The sequence below is a fragment of the Phocoena phocoena genome, chromosome 2 (genome assembly GCF_963924675.1).
Source record: "Phocoena phocoena chromosome 2, mPhoPho1.1, whole genome shotgun sequence".
NCBI lineage: Eukaryota > Metazoa > Chordata > Mammalia > Artiodactyla > Phocoenidae > Phocoena > Phocoena phocoena.
In genome coordinates this window covers 151990351-152008637 of record NC_089220.1, presented here as the reverse complement: position 1 = coordinate 152008637, position 18287 = coordinate 151990351, and the positions used below count along the sequence as shown (strand labels likewise).

At 37.3% G+C, this 18287-nt stretch overlaps 1 protein-coding gene across 1 annotated transcript in view; it reads right to left on the bottom strand.

Moving 5' to 3' along the window:
• NET1 (neuroepithelial cell transforming 1) overlaps positions 1-18287 on the bottom strand; it is a 51585-nt gene that overhangs the window by 30866 nt on the left and 2432 nt on the right. The window contains exons 2-3 of the mRNA XM_065871055.1: positions 6199-6265; positions 1735-1794 (exon numbers count right to left, since the gene is read on the bottom strand). Coding sequence (XP_065727127.1) covers positions 1735-1794; positions 6199-6265 — 127 coding nt within the window. The remainder of the gene's footprint in view (positions 1-1734; positions 1795-6198; positions 6266-18287) is intronic.

Sequence of the window (18287 nt, the reverse complement as noted above, 5' to 3'; positions counted from 1 at the left end):
AAAGAGATATAATCAATCTCACTGTATGGACCTTATATGAATTACAATTCAAACAGATAAAATGAACAAAAACAAAACAAAACATGTTTAAGACAATCAAGGAAAGTGAGAACACTGAATCTGATGATACAGATGAAATGATACAATGTCTAGGATTTGCTTCAAAATAATCCAGGGGAGGCAGGGTAGGTGAGTGGATAGATGATATGAGACTGATCTGATGGTATATTAATTATTGCTGAAGCTGGGGTGAAAAAAAGGAGGATTGTCTTTAAGTAGATCTGACCATGGATTTTATTGTGGCAAACTCTTATTTCTGCATAAGATTTCATTTGAAGCACACCTAAAAATACTCAGGGTTGCCATTCACACCTTTTTCTTTCTTTGAAAACAAGATTTAAAAAATGTAACTAAAACTGTTTTGCAAAAAGCCTAACACTTAAAAACACATAATTCTTCTATAAAGACATGTACACATACCCACAAAATCTGGATTGCCAGATTTGCTAAAATGTTGATGGGCAGACCTATAAAAATTTAATTTTTAGAAAATACCTTGTCTTTAAAAAGAAGCAGGGACTTCCCTAGTGGTGCAGTGGATAAGAATCTGCCTGCCAATGCAGGGGACCCAGGTTCGATCCGTGGTATGGGAAGATCCCACATGCCATGGAGCAACTAAGCCTGTGCGCCACAACTACTGAGCCTGCGTGCTATGACTACTGAAGCCTGTGCGCCTAGAACCTGTGCTCTGCAACAAGAGAAGCCACCGCAAGGAGAAGCCTGTGCACCACAATGAAGAGTAGCCCCCCGCTCACCGCAACTAGAGAAAGCCTGTGTGCAGCAATGAAAACCCAACACAGCCAAAAATAAATAAAAAATTAAATCTTAAAAATAAAATTTTTTTCCAACCCTTTAAAAAAGAAAATAAAAAGCAGCAGCTGCCATCGTTAAACATGATGTCAAACATTTTTTAAAAATATTACTTTAAAAATGTGTAACTTTTCCATAACAATCTTTTTAAAAAGGTTCCTTAAAACCAAGATGGTTCTGTAAAACTTGCCAACTGACAAAAATGAAATAAGTAATTTCAAAGATGCCAGAGTTTTGGACTTAACTACAATTTTACAGAAGAGGATTATTTGGGGGGGCAGGTTTTTAAAATTATTATTACATTTTTCTTATTCTTTTAAAAATTTTTATTTGAGTATAACTGATTTACATTATTAAATATAATTATTTACATAATTAAATAATTAAAAATAATTATTAAAAATAATTATTTTTAAGTTTGCACTGGGTTTTAGTTTATCATAGATCACACATTAGAAACCCCTGGGCTACATCTGGCTTGTAGACAAGTTGTTTGGCTTGCATGGCTTTTTAGATTTGGGGGCTAGAGCAAAGGAGCAGCTACCTCTCTTGAGGAGAGGCATGGTGCCCTTCTAGTTCACCACAGTCCCCCACCTACTCCTTTCTCTGCATAGACTACAGGCCTGGTCTCCTTAGGCATGTGAGTTTGTGTTCACTATTATTCTGAGGGAGGTTTTCTATTTGTTCTTAACAAAGAAGTAGAACAGAAAACGGAGGAGATCTGTGACAGCCAATATTATTCAGTTTTGCACTTAAAAAATGCAAAATGCAAAAACCCCAGCATTCATTATTTTTATAGCACAGAAATAAAATGCTATCTGCATACTCTTAAATGTTTTTCCTTGCCAGAGCAGTAAGGCTTACCTTCAGATCAAGGCTGCTAAGGCTTATGACATCATCATCTTTTGCTCTTCGTTTTCTTTTCTATAAAAAGGAAAAAATTTTATTCTTATATAGAAGGCATGCATGTTAGTCCATTAAACAAAGACCACATACAACTAGAAAAATCAGTTTTAAAAAGTGAAGTCTTAGGCTGTATTCATAAGAAAATTATTTTTGTGAGGGATGCCCATAAATTATCGCCAGCACATACTATATACTTTCTAAAAAGTCCCCTCTGACTAAACCATCCCTTGTTGTGAAGTGATTCCACCCTATTAAAAAACTTACTTATCTAAAGTTTTTCAGAACAGAACTCTTATGTAAGTCAACTCTATACTTGTTAGAGAAAAAGTAAAATATGTTTTATATATAAAGATAATAAATTTCTTAAAAAAGGAACACATATTATTTATCCTATGGGGGGGGTGATTTCACTAGGAAAAAAATATCCTTTTCTCATGGCCCAAGTAATTAAGATTTGTTGCCTGAAGCAGGATTTATCAGGTGGAAAATGAACATCCATGTACCGGGAGTACCTTCCAGTTATCATTCATCACCTTCATTCAGCCCTACTGGTGCCAGTAGTGACAAAACTGTGTATATAGCTTTAAGTTCTGGTCCTTAATCAATACTGAAAAAGAATCCTTAAGTAACGTTTCTTCCCTTAAACCTCAAAATAACTTTTCAGGTTACTTGTGATACAGCTTAGCCCTTGTGAACTCTCAAAACTGACAAGCCAGGGCTCCCTTCCAGGACCTGGCCCCACCCTGAGGAGAAACTGTTGAGAGCAGAATCAACATAGAGCAGGATGGGGGCAACTGAGAAAAGGAAAGATAAAGTCCAGATAGAAGTGGGGGAAATATACGGAGCCTGGAAGTCTCAGAAGCAAGCCCCATGAAAACAACAAAAGAGGGAACTCTATAAAGTTAGAAAAGCTATCTGCACCAAGCCTCTTTGTAAAAGTTCAGGAAAACTAAATTCATATTAAAATGAACAGAAAATTCCCCAAGTCAAATTCTACACAAAATAACTGTAAGAAAAAAGAGAGAATAAGGGGCAGAATAACATCCCTACAGGGAATGAAGTCACCTCAAAAGGAAATGCTCACAGATGCAGAGCAAACCTATAAAATACTATTTCGAACTTAGCTAAAAAGACATTAAGAAAATGATACAAGACACGAAAGAACAATATAAATCAGAACTGGGAAAAACTAAAAAATGAGGTGACAGAACTCAAGAAATCTCTATTGATTCTAAGGTTATATCCAGAAGATGCAGCAAAGTATGAATAATATGATCCTAATTTTGAAAAGCAAACTAAACAAAAATCCTGCTTATGTGTATCTTATCTGTGAGGCTGTGTATTTGTAAATAATTATATGAGCAAAATATAGAGGGATACATACAGTGTTGGTGACATGGGTTAGCGCAGAACTGGGGGAATGGAAGGACTTACATGGGGAGAAGAGAGGAAAGGGGGAGGAAACTGCCAAGCAAAAAGAAGATTGTACTGAGGGAAAAAAAGCATGTACAGGATCATACTTATGTATTTATATAGAATCTATACATGTGTGGGCATATGTATAAAGAAATTTAACAGATTTTAAAACATTCTACTGTATTTTCTTTTAACTATTTTAAAGTTTCATCTTTCATATTTGTATATTCAACCCATCTAGAATTTACTTTTGTATGTATGTGGTATAAGGTAATTTGGCCAACTGTCCCCACCCCTAACATCATTTGCTGAGAGCACCATTCTTTCATAACGCCTATGATACAATAAGTTCTCATAAGTCGGTTTCTGGGTTCTCTATTTCATTCCAACGGTCTATTTATCTACACTTGCACCCATATAATGCTGTGTAATTTCTGTACCTTTGGAGTGAGTCTTAATAGCTTATACGCTCAGTCATAATGCTCCCTGATGGGTACACTACTTTCCCTGTCCTGGGCCTTCTATTTCTCTGCATGAATTGGGATCTATTACATTCTAATGAGATTTCTATCAGAACAGCATTGGCTTTATGAATTAATTTGGGAAGAATGGACATTTTTATGCTATTGAGCCTTTCCTTGCATGAAATGGTATATCTGTCCATTTCATTAGGTGTCCTATGTTCTTTACTAATGCTTTCCAGTTTTTCCCATAAAAGTCTCACCCATCTTTTCATAGATTTATTCCTAGTTTAACATTTTTTTATTTCAATAAAAGCATCTTTAAAAATTACATTTGTTGGGCTTCCCTGGTGGTGCAGTGGTTGAGAATCTGCCTGCCAATGCAGGGGACACGGGTTTGAGCCCTGGTATGGGAAGATCCCACATGTCGTGGAGCAACTAGGCCTGTGAGCCACAACTATTGAGCCTGCGCGTCTGGAGCCTGTGCTCCGCAACAAGAGAGGCCGCGATAGTGAGAGGCCCACGCACCGCGATGAAGAGTGGCCCCCGCTTGCCGCAACTAGAGAAAGCCCTCGCACAGAAACGAAGACCCAACACAGCCAAAAATAAATAAATAAATAAATTTTTAAAAATTACATTTGTTTGTTACTAATATACATACGTGCTATTGATTTCTTTTTATAACTTTTATGGCCTTGCTCAAACTCTTATTAGTCCTAATAGTTGCTATTAATATTCTCTTGGATATTCTATGTAGACAATCATATTGTCTCTAAGTAATGAAATCAGACTGTCTCTTCCTTTCTAATTTGTGTACCACTTGTTTTCCTGTCCTACTGTGTTGGCTAAGAGCGCTAGTACAATGCTGAATAAATATGATGACAGCATGCTTTTTTCTAAATTTAAAGGGACTGTCACTATCATTTTATCATTATGTATGTTGTTTGTGGTAGGTCTCAGGGTAAGGAAGTTCTATTCTATCCCTGGTTTGCCAAGAATTTTATCATGATTGGGTGTTGATTTTAATTTTTCCACTCTTACTTCTCCTCCTCTTTTCTTTGATTTACTCTATTGTTCTTTTTCTCACCTCTTGAGTGCTTAATTTTTGTTCTTTTCCCTTCTTAAACTCTGTACTTAAAAAGTTATAAATCTCCCTCTTAGTATTCCTTAATCAATCACATTCCAAAAGTTTTAATACATGAACCGTTAGATATTTCTTTTGTCACAGAGACCTCTACACAAATGTTTTCCCAAGTGAGATGCATCTATCCCAGATGATATGCAAGGTAACTTTCCTGGAATACAGGAGGAAAATGTTAGAACTTCATTTTTATGTATTTCTTAATCCTTAAAAAATAAGCTTTACTAAAATTTAATACACAGATGATGAGCTCATCATCAACCACATTTAAAAATGTGAGTTAAAGATAATGGCAATCTTATCAAATCCATTTTAGAAGTCAGCCCCAAACTGAAATTATCCCGACTATTTGAAATATACATTTATGTCCACTATCATTAATCTCACCCTAAGTGAGTACTGAGCTTTGAAATATTAGCTAATAAAGTTGCTACATACCTAAAAATTATAAATAAATATATCAGGGGTAATGCTCCAAATATTTTTGCTGATAGTCTTGCAAAATCAAATTTGGAGACACTTCTCTACTAGTTTTTCTGTTTAAGTTTAGGTTCTTCAACTAGTAAGGGAAAGGGACCAAGATGAAAAAAGTTTGAAAGGAAAATGTGGAACTGCATTAAAATCAGGAGACTCTTACCATGAATGCTTTACTGACCACTTAATGTATGTAAATGCTATTATTCACAGAAATCTCGAACAGGAGTCCCCAACAGAAAAACAAATTAAATACAATAGAACAGAATACAAATGAAATGGCACATCCTCAATACATGCACATATGTAAAGTTTGGCAAACTAGAGGCAGAATCGTTTTTGCTATTTCCCCCAAATACGAAGAGCATAAGAATCATGTTCTATTTGTACATACTTTATTTACATGAGTATTGTGAAGTAATGAGTATTTAATTATAAAATCCCCCAATTTTCTGGTGTCACTTTGCACAAGATTAGATGCCTCTGTAAAGTCTCATTCTAAAAATAATGGAGTCCCTCTATACTAAGATGACTAATAAAAGATTCATTCATTATATATATTATCTACAAGCATTTTAATATTTTTCAACCAAGAAAAAAGCTGTTAGAGTGTGTGCATAAAAATAGCCTCACGTTTCATTAATATAGTCTCTTAATTTTAACACGGGTAGGGATGAGAGAAAGAATTGCATAGAGTTAAAGATGAATAGATCTGATACTTTTCAAAATATATTTTATATTTAATTGAAATAAAAATTTCTTTCAGTTTGTTAGCAGAAAAGAATTAAATTAGGCTGCCAAAGATAGTGATAGAAACTCTGTACTTCAAGGTTTTCAGAGAGGTACAGACAACTGAGCTGTACACCAGACTGAAACACAACCCAGGAATTAACTAATGTCTTGAAATAAAAAACCTAGGTGTCTACTCACCAAAGTGAAGTCCCAATGGGGGCCAGGTGTTAAAAATGTGAAGGAGCTACCTCTCTGAAGGGAATATCTGTTAACAGAAAATTCAAACAATAAATACACTGAGAGTAACTTCAGTAAAATAAAGCACTAGACAGATAAAAGCTATCTTTTTCATAGTTTCAAAACTGTTCAAAGTAGCCTTATTAGTCATTCAATTGTAGAAATAAGAGGAAGGGTATGTAAAAAAGAAACCACAAAAAGTAAAAAATCAGGGTATAGGTTCTGGTCATTTTCAGAAACTTTACAAAAATGAAAGGAGCTTTATAAAATTAGTGAACAGATTAAGAGTATTTAAAGAAAATAATTCAAAACAAGCAGAGTTTATTCTAGGAACATACACATGGCTCAATAATATGAAATATATTTATACAATATACTGCACTAATAGGTTAAATAAAAACCAGTAAATGATGCAAAAATTACTTGATAAAATTCAGCTTCATGCTTAATATTTTAAAAATAAGAATAAAAGAATACTCTTAACATAATAAAACCTAAATGCATTTATTTTGTATTTCATGTTTAAATCTCTTCCATGTACTGATTTTTTTAAAAAAAAAAGATTTAATAAACCAAATAAAAAGTTTTGAATAACTATATAGGAGACAAAGGTCTCAAGTAAGATTAAAATTTGACTAAGATTTTGTTCTTTACTTCTAAGTGACACATTTTTATTCTGTGTCATCTTGTCATTCAATGTAAAGAAACAAAATAATCCTTATGACAAAAATCTGTCTTCACCTTTATAAAATATAAACCTCTATGTTTATAAAACATGTAGAAAATCACGAAACATAGCTAGCACATGAAATAAATTTTATAAACTATACTTATGAGAAAAGCAAAGGCTATTTATTCAGAGCTTGCTACGGCAAGGGAGATGGCCACCATCACTTGCGTTTAGGCAGACTCAAAGGCAGGCTGAGTAATGAGAAAGCTTTACAGTGGAAAAAAGGGAAGGCTTCAGGTGTACCCTGACTGGCAGGGGGAAGCTGTAGGCAGGCTAACTAGGACTAGGGCATCCTATGTGATTTACTGGGTGCAGATTTGATTTGCTCTAGTTGGTTTTAAGTTGGAAGCAAGGACAAAAATTAGGGAAGCTGGCAGCTACTGATCAAGTCCTGGCCATCTGGGGCTGATTATTACAGAAATTACTGCGCTTAGCTTCCTGCATTGTCAGGCCACTGTCCACTTGTATATTCTGTCTCTCACCCTTGACCCTCATAAGGGGTCTATAAGTTACAGAAAACCACAGATGGCCGTTATTTCTACAAATATTTAGAAGCTTAAATCAAACACAAAAACTTTTATAGTTTTCTAAGCTAAATATAAAGCAGAAGTTTATTTGACAAGGAACACAAGTGAAAATGGCTACAAGGAGAAAGAGGATAGCAAAATGGCTTCACAGAAGAATTAATACTTAAGTAATACTAAAGCTGAATCAAAGAGAAATAGCAATTAGCAAAGCATACAAGAGCCAGGAAGGCTCTGTGGGGAAAGGGAATAGTACATGTTAAGGGGGAGTGAACTGAATTATATTCAGGAAACTGCAAGTAGTTCCTTATGTTTGAGTATCAAAAGAAATAAAAAAGGGCTAGATCATGATAAAAGGCCTCACATACAATCCTTAAAGAGTATGGACTTGATCTTGAATATGTACGGCAACTGTCAGCAATTGAGTTCTAAGAAACAAGAAGGCTGGATTGGAAGAAGGCCACACTGGTCAGGAAGACAAGTTAAGAGGCAGTTCCAATATTGCTTACAACAGATGGTAAGGGGCAGAGGGACAGCAGTAAGGTTAGAAAGGAAAAGCAGACCAGAGAGGGCTCAATGGCATAACTGGATGGAGAATTCTTTTCCTCCCTAGGCCTGTTCAGTTACTATTAAGGTTCCTGACATAGTGAAATAGGATGACACTAATAATAATTAGAAACAGTTGCACAAAGATCTTAAGTTTTTTTTTTTTTTTGCGGTACGTGGGCCTCTCACTGTTGTGGCCTCTCCCGTTGCGGAGCACAGGCTCCGGACACGCAGGCTCAGCAGCCATGGCTCACGGGCCCAGCCGCTCCGCGGCATGTGGGATCTTCCCAGACCGGGGCACGAACCCATGTCCCCTGCATCGGCAGGCGGACTCTCAACCCCTGCGCCACCAGGGAAGCCCCCAGATCTTAAGATATTTAAAGCAAACATTTCCTAAATAATTATTTGGAGCTCAAAAAAATTTTTGAGGGCCTCTTTAGTGGAGCAGAATAACCCTAAGGAACTGATGATTTCTTGCCATTGCAGAAAAGTCAAGCAACAATGAAGAAAATAGCATGATTTTTGATAAAACACTAAGACATCAGCAATAAATTATAATTCACATGACTAAAGAATACATGGGGGGCTTCCCTGGTGGCGCAGTGGTTGAGAATCTGCCTGCCAATGCAGAGGACACGGATTCGAGCCGTGGTCTGGGAAGATACCACATGCCGCGGAGCAACTAAGCCTATGTGCCACAATTACTAAGCCTGCGCTCTAGAGCCCGCGTGCCACAACTACTGAAGCCTGCGTGCCTAGAGCCCGTTCTCCGCAACAAGAAGCCACCGCAATGAGAAGCCTGCGCACTACAATGAAGAGTAGCCCCCGCCCGCTGCAACTAGAGAAGAGCCCGCACACAGCAACGAAGACCCAACGCAGCCAAAAATAAAAATAAACAAATCAAAAAAAAATAAAGAATACGTGGATATAGTATTATAGTATACATAGATAATATCTATAATATTATAAGCAAATGCCAAAAGATTACAGGGAAAACAGGACCTTCATACCTTATGAGTCCACAGAGCACACTTTTTAAAAACACTCCTCTAGGGCTTCCCTGGTGGCGCAGTGGTTTAGAGTCTGCCTGCTGATGCAGGGGACACGGGTTCGTGCCCCGGTCCGGGAAGATCCCACATGCCGCGGAGCGGCTAGGACCGTAAGCCATGGCCGCTGGGCCTGCGCGTCCAGAGCCTGTGCTCCGCAACAGGAGAGGCCACACAGTGAGAGGCCCGCGTACCGCAAAAAAAAAAAACAACACTCCTCTAGGTAAGTGCTATCATCTACCAGTTAAAAAGAGCCCCAGTAGGGACTGGGCTGAGAAGCAACAATTATGATTTCTCAGATTATCTTTAATACAAATATTCATTACAAAGTAGTAACCATAGTGGCACTTAAAACAGTCAATAAACACTTCCTTTTGGGTATAAGACAAGTATTAAGGAGAACACAAAACCAAAGCTATTCATTTCTTTATTCCCTAGAATTGTCCATACTGACCTCAGAATGAATCTGATGTTTGAAAGCTGGAAAGAATTAGCTGTTCGGAATTTTAAACAGGTCAACAAACTGGAAAAATATTTCCAATTGGATGGCAAGATTCTTTCCAGCACCAGTTGTAATCAGCTTTACAGTAATGCTATTTTTTCCTATTTCAATAACAAGTACCTATTTATTTTGAAAACTCATGTAAAACAGGAACCCAAAAAACAAATTGTGCCCTGAAAGCATGTGAGTCAGTGCCGGCTTTCAAAAATCTTGGAAAGATATATAATCATTTTTTCACAGGGGTCAGACTCAAAATGTAATACAGCTATTTTAAATCCTTGTGGGAAAAATTTTTGATTTCATAAAACATTAAAAATGGCCTTTCTAGAAGATACCCAGTACAGTCCATTTAAAAGGGAGCTCAAAGGCTGAAATAAGAAGTGACAGTTCTTCATCTTTTCAAGAATTTTTGTCCAATCCCCTTTTCTCATATATCCAAATAATTATAACATTTAAAGCATAAAATAAACTAATACCTAAAGGAACTAGCTTGGTATATTAATTGTGTTTCCTACTAACCCCACCATTGTGATTATTCCTTGGCCTCTAACACTTTTCCTTTTGTATCACTTGGTATGTTTTCAAACTATTATTTTTACAATAAACTAAATTTAGTCTAAACAAAGCGTAATTAAAATGGCAAAGTTGATGTTCAAAAGAAAATCATCCTGTTATTTCATTCTTAAACCGAATTGTATTTTCAGAGATTATGACTTGTGTCACTGTCCTCCTCTATCATGGCAGGTAATTAAGAGCTGAATTGGATTTATAATGGCAGATTTATAAAAGGCAACATTTTCATAAAGTGTACCAGACAATATAAGTGACTATTCTAATTAAAAAGGAAAATAAACCACAAAAATATAAAGATACTGGCTTATAATAAGATAGGTATTTAAGGTTTTGCAATGAAAATAACCAAAATGAGTTAGCAAAGTAATGTTTTTTAAAAAGCAAGCTAAATAGAAGGGCTAATGATAGGAGTATAGTAGAGTAGGTCATTGAAATTAGCAAAAAAGAAGACTTGAGGGATAGGGGCATTTGAAATATGACAAAGTATAATTGAAAAGTTTTTGGGATGCCTCCAGATCTGTTAAGAAAAATTACTTCCTATGTGAAAACAAGAACACAGTATTACTGACATGCAGCTGTTGGGTGCCACTCAAACACATTTCTCAGCCTGATTACAAACAACTATACGTAACTCACAGATAGCTAAATTAAAAATGTAATCTGTAAATGCCAAAGGTACCATGAATGTATCAATCTTATAGAATGAATGGTGTAAACTATTCTTTATAGATAACATTTGCTGGTATTTGGGGTGCTGAACTACTCAGTGTCTCAAGTGCTTTGCAAATTAGACAAACAATGACAAAATTCACTTATTTGGGTTTAATATCTGAGGAAGCAGACATCTCCTACTGCTTTGACTGCTTAGCATCTTAAGGGATTGTCTCCTCTCCACTTCGGAAAGAGCCTGGTGCAGCTGATAATCATGTAGACTATCTCCTCTACCACACTGGGGTTTTCTCACCTGTATCTGAAAGCCCCAAGTAACAGATAAATCTTGGAACATCTCTAGTCCAGAACACAGCTGAGCATCTAGAAACCAGCATGCACACACACATTCCAGACATCACAACATCCTACACTAATACTCAAGACTATCATTCAATGCTTTTGCGTTACAAATTTCTAATATACTTATCAGGTTGCCTTGCCCACAGCATCAGATTCAGGAGACAGAGTACAGGGGATAATGCCAGCAGCAAGTAATAGTGAGGGAAGAGAAAAATATCTAAAAGCTACTTCATTAAAAATCTAGTAGCCTTTGGAAAACAGTTTGGCAATTCCTTAAAAGGTTAAACATAAGCTTACCATATGACTCAGCAATTCCAGTTCTAGGAATCTACCCAAGAGAAATGAAAACATATGTCCACACAAAGACTTGTATGTAAATGTTCACAGCAGCATTATCCATAATAGCGAAAACTGGAAACAATTCAAATCTCCAGCAACTGGTAAATGGAGTAACAAAATGTGGATATTCATTTCATATAATGGAATACTATTTAGCAGTAAAATGGAATGAAATACTGATACATGTCATAATATGGACAAACTGCAAAACATGCAAATGCAAAAGATTATATATTGTATAATTCTATTTATATGAGATGTCCAGAAATAGACATTTATAGACATGGAAAGCAGATTAGTGGCTGCCTAGGTCTGGGGGTAGGAGCAAGGACAAACTGCAAACAAACTTGAGGGAGTATTTGGGATGATGAATGTTCTAACAGTGAACTGTGTCTATAAATTTACTAATAATCACTGAATTGCACACTTACAATGGGTGAATGTTATGACATGCAAATTATATCTCAATAAAACTGTTAAAAAGTACCGTCATTTCAATGTGGGAGGAAACAGCCTTAGGAGCTAGGTGGGGGCATCCTTTTATTTTCAGCAACTATTAATAGTAATAATAATGACAATTCGGGATTATCAAGGATTGGCTCAATTTGTGTTTATATGCCCTAATTTAGTTTTTTAAATGTTTTGAAAAATAGTCCATCCAAGAAGTTAAATTCCCTTAAAGGCAACAGGAATCCTCAGCTCTAAGTTAACAGAACAGCTAGCTTGGCTTAAGAATATACCTTTAACCCTGGATGTCCATTCTACAAATTCATCAGTTTCACTAGGAAAACAAAAGTCAAAGATCTAGCATTGTGCTGTTACCAACTATACTGTACCACCTCTACAAAAACTGACAACAGAGGTAATTGCTAAACATTCCTTGATAGAGGGTAAGTAAGTTATAGCTCTAGTGCTTCCTGCAGAAAACGAAAATAATGACACTTAAGATTTCTGGAGTATTTGCTGTGTCTAAGTACTATTCTAATGTTTTACTTGAATTACCTACCATAATTTTCACAACCTTATGAGACAGATACTATATGAAGTGAGATTTAAAGAGATTAATCACAGCCTTATGAGATAGATACTAATAATGAGCTAGACACTATGAAGTGAGACTTAAAAGAGATTAAGTCCTCAAGAGCAAGAGTTTGAACCCAAGGAGCCTGACTGTAAAGCCTAAACTCTTTAAACACTAATGTTTTATTTGGCTGTGGGTCACAGTCTCAAAGAGTGTACATTCCCAGAGAAAATAATTAGCTGAGTCAAAGCTGGGGCTAGAACAAACAGTGTTAGGAAAACTGGGCCAGAAAAGCAAGCCGCCTTCTGAGCTATGGGCTGCGTGGTGGGGCCCAGGGCTGCCTGAGGACAAGACCCTGGCCTATTACTACCCAGAACAAAAAGAGAGGGACGGTGGCGCAGGGGTTAAGACTCCACGCTCCCAATGCAGGGGGCCTGGGTTAGATCCCTGGTCAGGGAACTAGATCCCACATGAATGCCACAACCAAGGAGCCCACCTACCGCAACAAAGACCCTGTGCTAATTAATTAATTAAATGAAATAAAATAATAAATAAATAAAATTTTTAAAAAACAAAATAATCAAAGAGAGGGACGGAAGAGGAAAAAGGAGCGAGAGGCCTGCCACATAAGAGGCAGCTGCACAGAAAGCTTACACCCCAGTGGATTCCAGATGTCTCCACTATTTTCTCCCTAATTATCTTGCCCCTGCCATATCCTATAGTAGTCATCACACACATTATGTTCAAAAAAATTTATCTACACGCAAATGTGTGTACACATGTACGTGTATACACACACACACACACACACACACACGCTGCCTAGTTTCACTATGAATTCCTGACCACAAATTTCAAGTGATCCTCAGTTCTGCTCAGCAACGCTATTAGATTTCCCTTGTCATTTCCTCGCCTACCCTCTGAAATAACTATTTCAAACCTTTCTCTTTACTCTTCCAATACTCCTTCCCCATCCCCACCTCCCTAACAGCTTTGACTCTGCACCTTATTATATTATATCCCACATATTTACACTGTCCAGTCTAACAACCATGGACTTTTTCTTCTCTCTTGTTATAGTGGATAAGCTCTATTATTTAAGGCCAAGCCTTCCACTTGTACACTGGGTCATATCCTTGGTTCTCTACTCTTAAAAGCAGTCAGAGACAAAGAATAAGAATTAGATATTAAATATAAATGAATTAAGTGTAACGATACAAATTCCAGGAGAATATCCCTTCTGAATAAGGGAAAATGGCCAGTGTAATAAGGTTGTCTTGAGGAAAAGCAATTGTGTGATCAATCAGGTTGTGAACCAAATTAGCTTTGCAGAGAACAATATTTTTACTTGACAGAATGACTAACAGATAAACTGTCATTTGGACTTGAGTATTTTGCGGACATTTATCTATAATGAAGTATTGCTGCTGCCAATGATAAAAATTTGAGCTTTCAAATGAAAATTAGAATTTTTTGAAAACTGTACCCATCACTATGAGCATGGCATCCTCCCAATACTTAAAAGCTTTCACATGAGATTGGTGGTACTATTAATAATTGTGATTTTCTGATAGCATGTAACGGTATGTATCAACCTTTAGAAGATATGCTTAACTCCCTGTGCCAATATTTTCCAAATGACAAATGCATAATGTCACAAAATCAAGGATGGGTAAAATAGATCTATTCAAAGTTTTAACAGACCAATGGATTTTAATGTAACATAGAATGAAAAGTTCATTGCTATGGTTTCAGATTCTAAATTCCAGCCACCTGTTAAGAAACTACCACTTGTCAAGCTCTGGTATATTATCAAAGAATATCCTCAATTATCTGAAAAGCCTATTAAAGTACCCATGCCTTACTGAACTGAAAATCTATGTCAGGGCAGATTTTCTTTATCTACTAATATACTTCATTCTTTATATACTTCAACTTTATACATTGCAACACATTATATACAAGGCGATATAAGAATCCAGCCCTCCTCTGTTAAGCTAGATTATCAGTGATGTCAAACTTATAGAACTGCTACCCTAGAGAAAACCTGCACAGATACACAGAGGAAATGTACCAAAAACAACAACAAAAAAGAAACTAAAAACCAAATATACTGTATACAATATACCAAATAAACTCCATCTGAATTATGAAAAGAGATTTTAAAAACTATTATAGCTAATGATATTTCATTGTATAAAAGTATAATGTATTTAATTTTCTCATTTTTTCTAAACTTATTATAAAAATGTGTTGTGATATACTTCCTTATACATACATCTACATATGCTATGCAACTGCTTTTTTAAGATAAATCCCTCTAATTGCTTGGTTTAAATATACACCTTATTAAAATGTTGTTTTATCTACCAGATTTCGCACCAATATACATGCAGTGAGAGTACCAGAAGGAAAGGAGAGAAAGGAGCAGAAAAAAATATCTGAAGAAATAATGGAGCAGCAGAGCGGTGACAGGAGGAGGCAGAGGAGGGAGACCTCTAGGGAGGGTCTGCCCGGCAGCGTCCCCCTCGCCACAATGCCCGAGCTGCTGCCATGGCTGCCGCTGGAGGAGCAGAACATGGCTCTACATTCAATATTTTGCAATAAACAATAATGGAAAAGAATATATATGTATAACTGAATCACTTTGCTGTACACCAGAAACTAACACAACTTGTAAATCAACTATACTTCAATTAAAAAAAAAAAAGACAACCCACAGAATAGGAGAACATATCTACCTGCAAACAATGTATCTGGTAAGGGACGTGTATCCAGAGTAAAGAGTTCTTATATCTTAATAATAAAAAATATAAATAACCCAATTTTAAAAATGGGCAAAGGATGGCTCACTAAAATTGGCCACATGATTCTATTCATGTGAAATGTCCAGCAGAGGGAAATTCATAGAGACAGAAAGTAGATTAGAGGTTGGGATAAAGCAAGAAAGGAGTGTTGGGGAGGGGGATGAATAACTAAAGGGTATGGGTTTTCATTCTGAGGTGAAGAAAATGTTCTAAAATTGCCTGGTGATGGCTGCACACGTCTGTGAATCTATAGGACAACAATGAATTATACACCTCAAATGGGTGAAACTATAGTATGTGAACAATGTTTTTTAAAAAGGTGATTTCCTTTTCCTGTATGTGTTTTTTTTTTTTTGTTTTTTTTTTTGCGGTACGCGGGCCTCTCACTGTTGTGGCCTCTCCCGTTGCGGAGCACAGGCTCCAGACGCTCAGCGGCCATGGCTCACGGGCCCGGCCGCTCCATGGCATGTGGGATCTTCCCAGACTGGGGCACGAACCTGTGTCCCCTGCATGGGCAGGTGGACTCTCAACCACTGCGTCACCAGGGATGCCCATCCTGTATGTTGTCTTTCAAATCAGTGTATACTGAGTTTGTCTAGAAAAAGTTATAACATTTACATTGTCATATACATCAATCTTTTTCATTATGATTTCTGGATCTGATGTTATGCTTAAACAGTTGTCTTGCCCCACTATTAATTGACACTATCTTGTCAAACTTCACATGTTCTTGTAGATGATCTTACATCCTCTCCCTCCAAGGTTCTTCTAACTTCATTACTCTCCTCATGCTGCCTTTGCCTCCACCCTTTTCTCAGCTGACACCATTTCCAACCTCACACAAAAAATAGAACCCTGGTGGGAAAGCCCTCAAATTCCTGCTTACAACATACCCCATCCCCCAAACTTACCTAGCTCTTAGCCAGGCTAGATTCTCTACCCGTAATTTGGATTCCATCCTTTTCTGCCTTGCTGGTCACTTGTTTCATCATCTTTTCTCTCTTGTCTCTTCAACCTCTCCCTGTACTTGCTTATTCCCCACTGCCCCCACCCCATATCAAGTTTACCCCTTCTTAAGATTCTACCCCACAAGCTTGCGTTGCCTCCATTCTTCTTTCTTGCTCTCCAGTTGCAGCGAGAGTTCTTCAAAGTGGAACCCACACTTAGCGTGTCAAGTCCTCCTATCTCATTGCCAGCCATCAGATTCAAACACTCATCTAGGCTACTGCAGATAGAGTTCCCACCAATTCATCATCTTCACTTGGGGATTTTTAACTTGGTATCCATAGTTGGGCTGCAAGGGTCCACAAATCTGAAATTTTATGTATATGAGCACTTTTTAGGGAATAGTTTTCCTAAGATTTACTGTCATGGCATACAAGGTCCCTTCATGATGCGACTCTTACTTCTTCAGTATAATCTCTCATCACTACCTCCTCTGGGTCTGAGTCCTCTCCCCTACACAACTAGTGTCAAGCCACAGTGAACTAGTTATGATACCTAGAGCTCATCATGTTCATTTGCTTAAGGGCCTTTTAACATTTAACATCCTTCACCCATATGATGTCACCCATTTACACCTACGGTCTAAACCGGTCCTCCAAGACTCAGGGCTTACTACAAGGAATCATTTCCTGTCCTCTCCAGTCAGGGTAAGTTCTCCTTTTATTTGCATCTATGGCATCATATATATACAGCTATAGTAACTGTTGTCATACACTATTATAATTATTAACTTTCTTCCCTATATCATTATAAGTTCTTCCAGAATAAGGACAGTTTTTTCCATCTCCATACTCCTAGTGTCTAACGCTCACATATTTCCGGAACAAATCACACCGCATTCTCTTCTCAACCCACTACAAACATTCTAAATTCAATATTTTAACTGTTTCATGGAAACTATCCGAGGTCAATATGCTCTTCTCATTAGCAGATTTAATGGTCTTTTCATTCCTTATCTAACTAAACTTTCCAGTCCTTCCTTATAAGTCACATTTGACATAGTTTCCCATGTCCTTTCTCAAAATCCTTTCTTACATTTGGCGTCCTGGATCCTGAGCTCACTTGGCTCTTTCTTACCTCACCAGCTGTTCCTCTGAGCATCCTCATTACCCCGACCTTTAAATGTGGGGAGTGCCTCAGGGTTAAGTCCCCAATCTCTTCATTTTTAAAAAATAAATTTATTTATTTATTTATTTTTGGCTGTGTTGGGTCTTTGTTGCTGCGCACAGGCTTTCTCTAGTTGCGGTGAGCGGGGGCTGCTCTTCGTTGTGGTGCACGAGCTTCTCATTGCGGTGGCTTCTCTTGTTGCAGAGCACGGGCTCTAGGCGCGCGGGCTTCAGTAGTTGTGGCACGCTGGCTCTAGAGCGCAGGCTTAGTAATTGTGGTGCACGGACTTAGTTGCTCCGCGGCATGTGGGATCTTCCTGGACCAGGGCTTGAACCCGTGTCCCCTGCACTGGCAGGTGGATTCTTAACCACTGTGCCACCAGGGAAGCCCCCCAATCTCTTCTTTACTCAGACTCACTATCTAGATGACTTCGCAATGCTGTGATTTCAAGTCTGCTTGCTGACAACCTCCCGATTTATACCTGGTTACACAGATGCATTCACTTTATGAAATTTCACTGAGCCAAGAACACTTATGATTCATGCCCTCTTTCATTCGACTGTTACACTTCAATAAAGCATTTTTTTTTAAAAAGAGAAAAAAGCAGAAAAAGAGAAAAGAAAAAAGAAAAAAGAAACTGGTGTGATGAACTCCTTAATAAGAGTCTTATAACATATCCCAAGGCAAACTCCCCAGGTCTTTCCTTTGTAGGAACATGGAAACCCATTCTTCTGGTGCTCAGACCAAAAACCTTGGAATCATTCTTCATTCCTCTATTTCTCTTAACTCCACATTTAATCCATCTGCAAATCCCGTCAGCTCTACTTTCAAAACACATC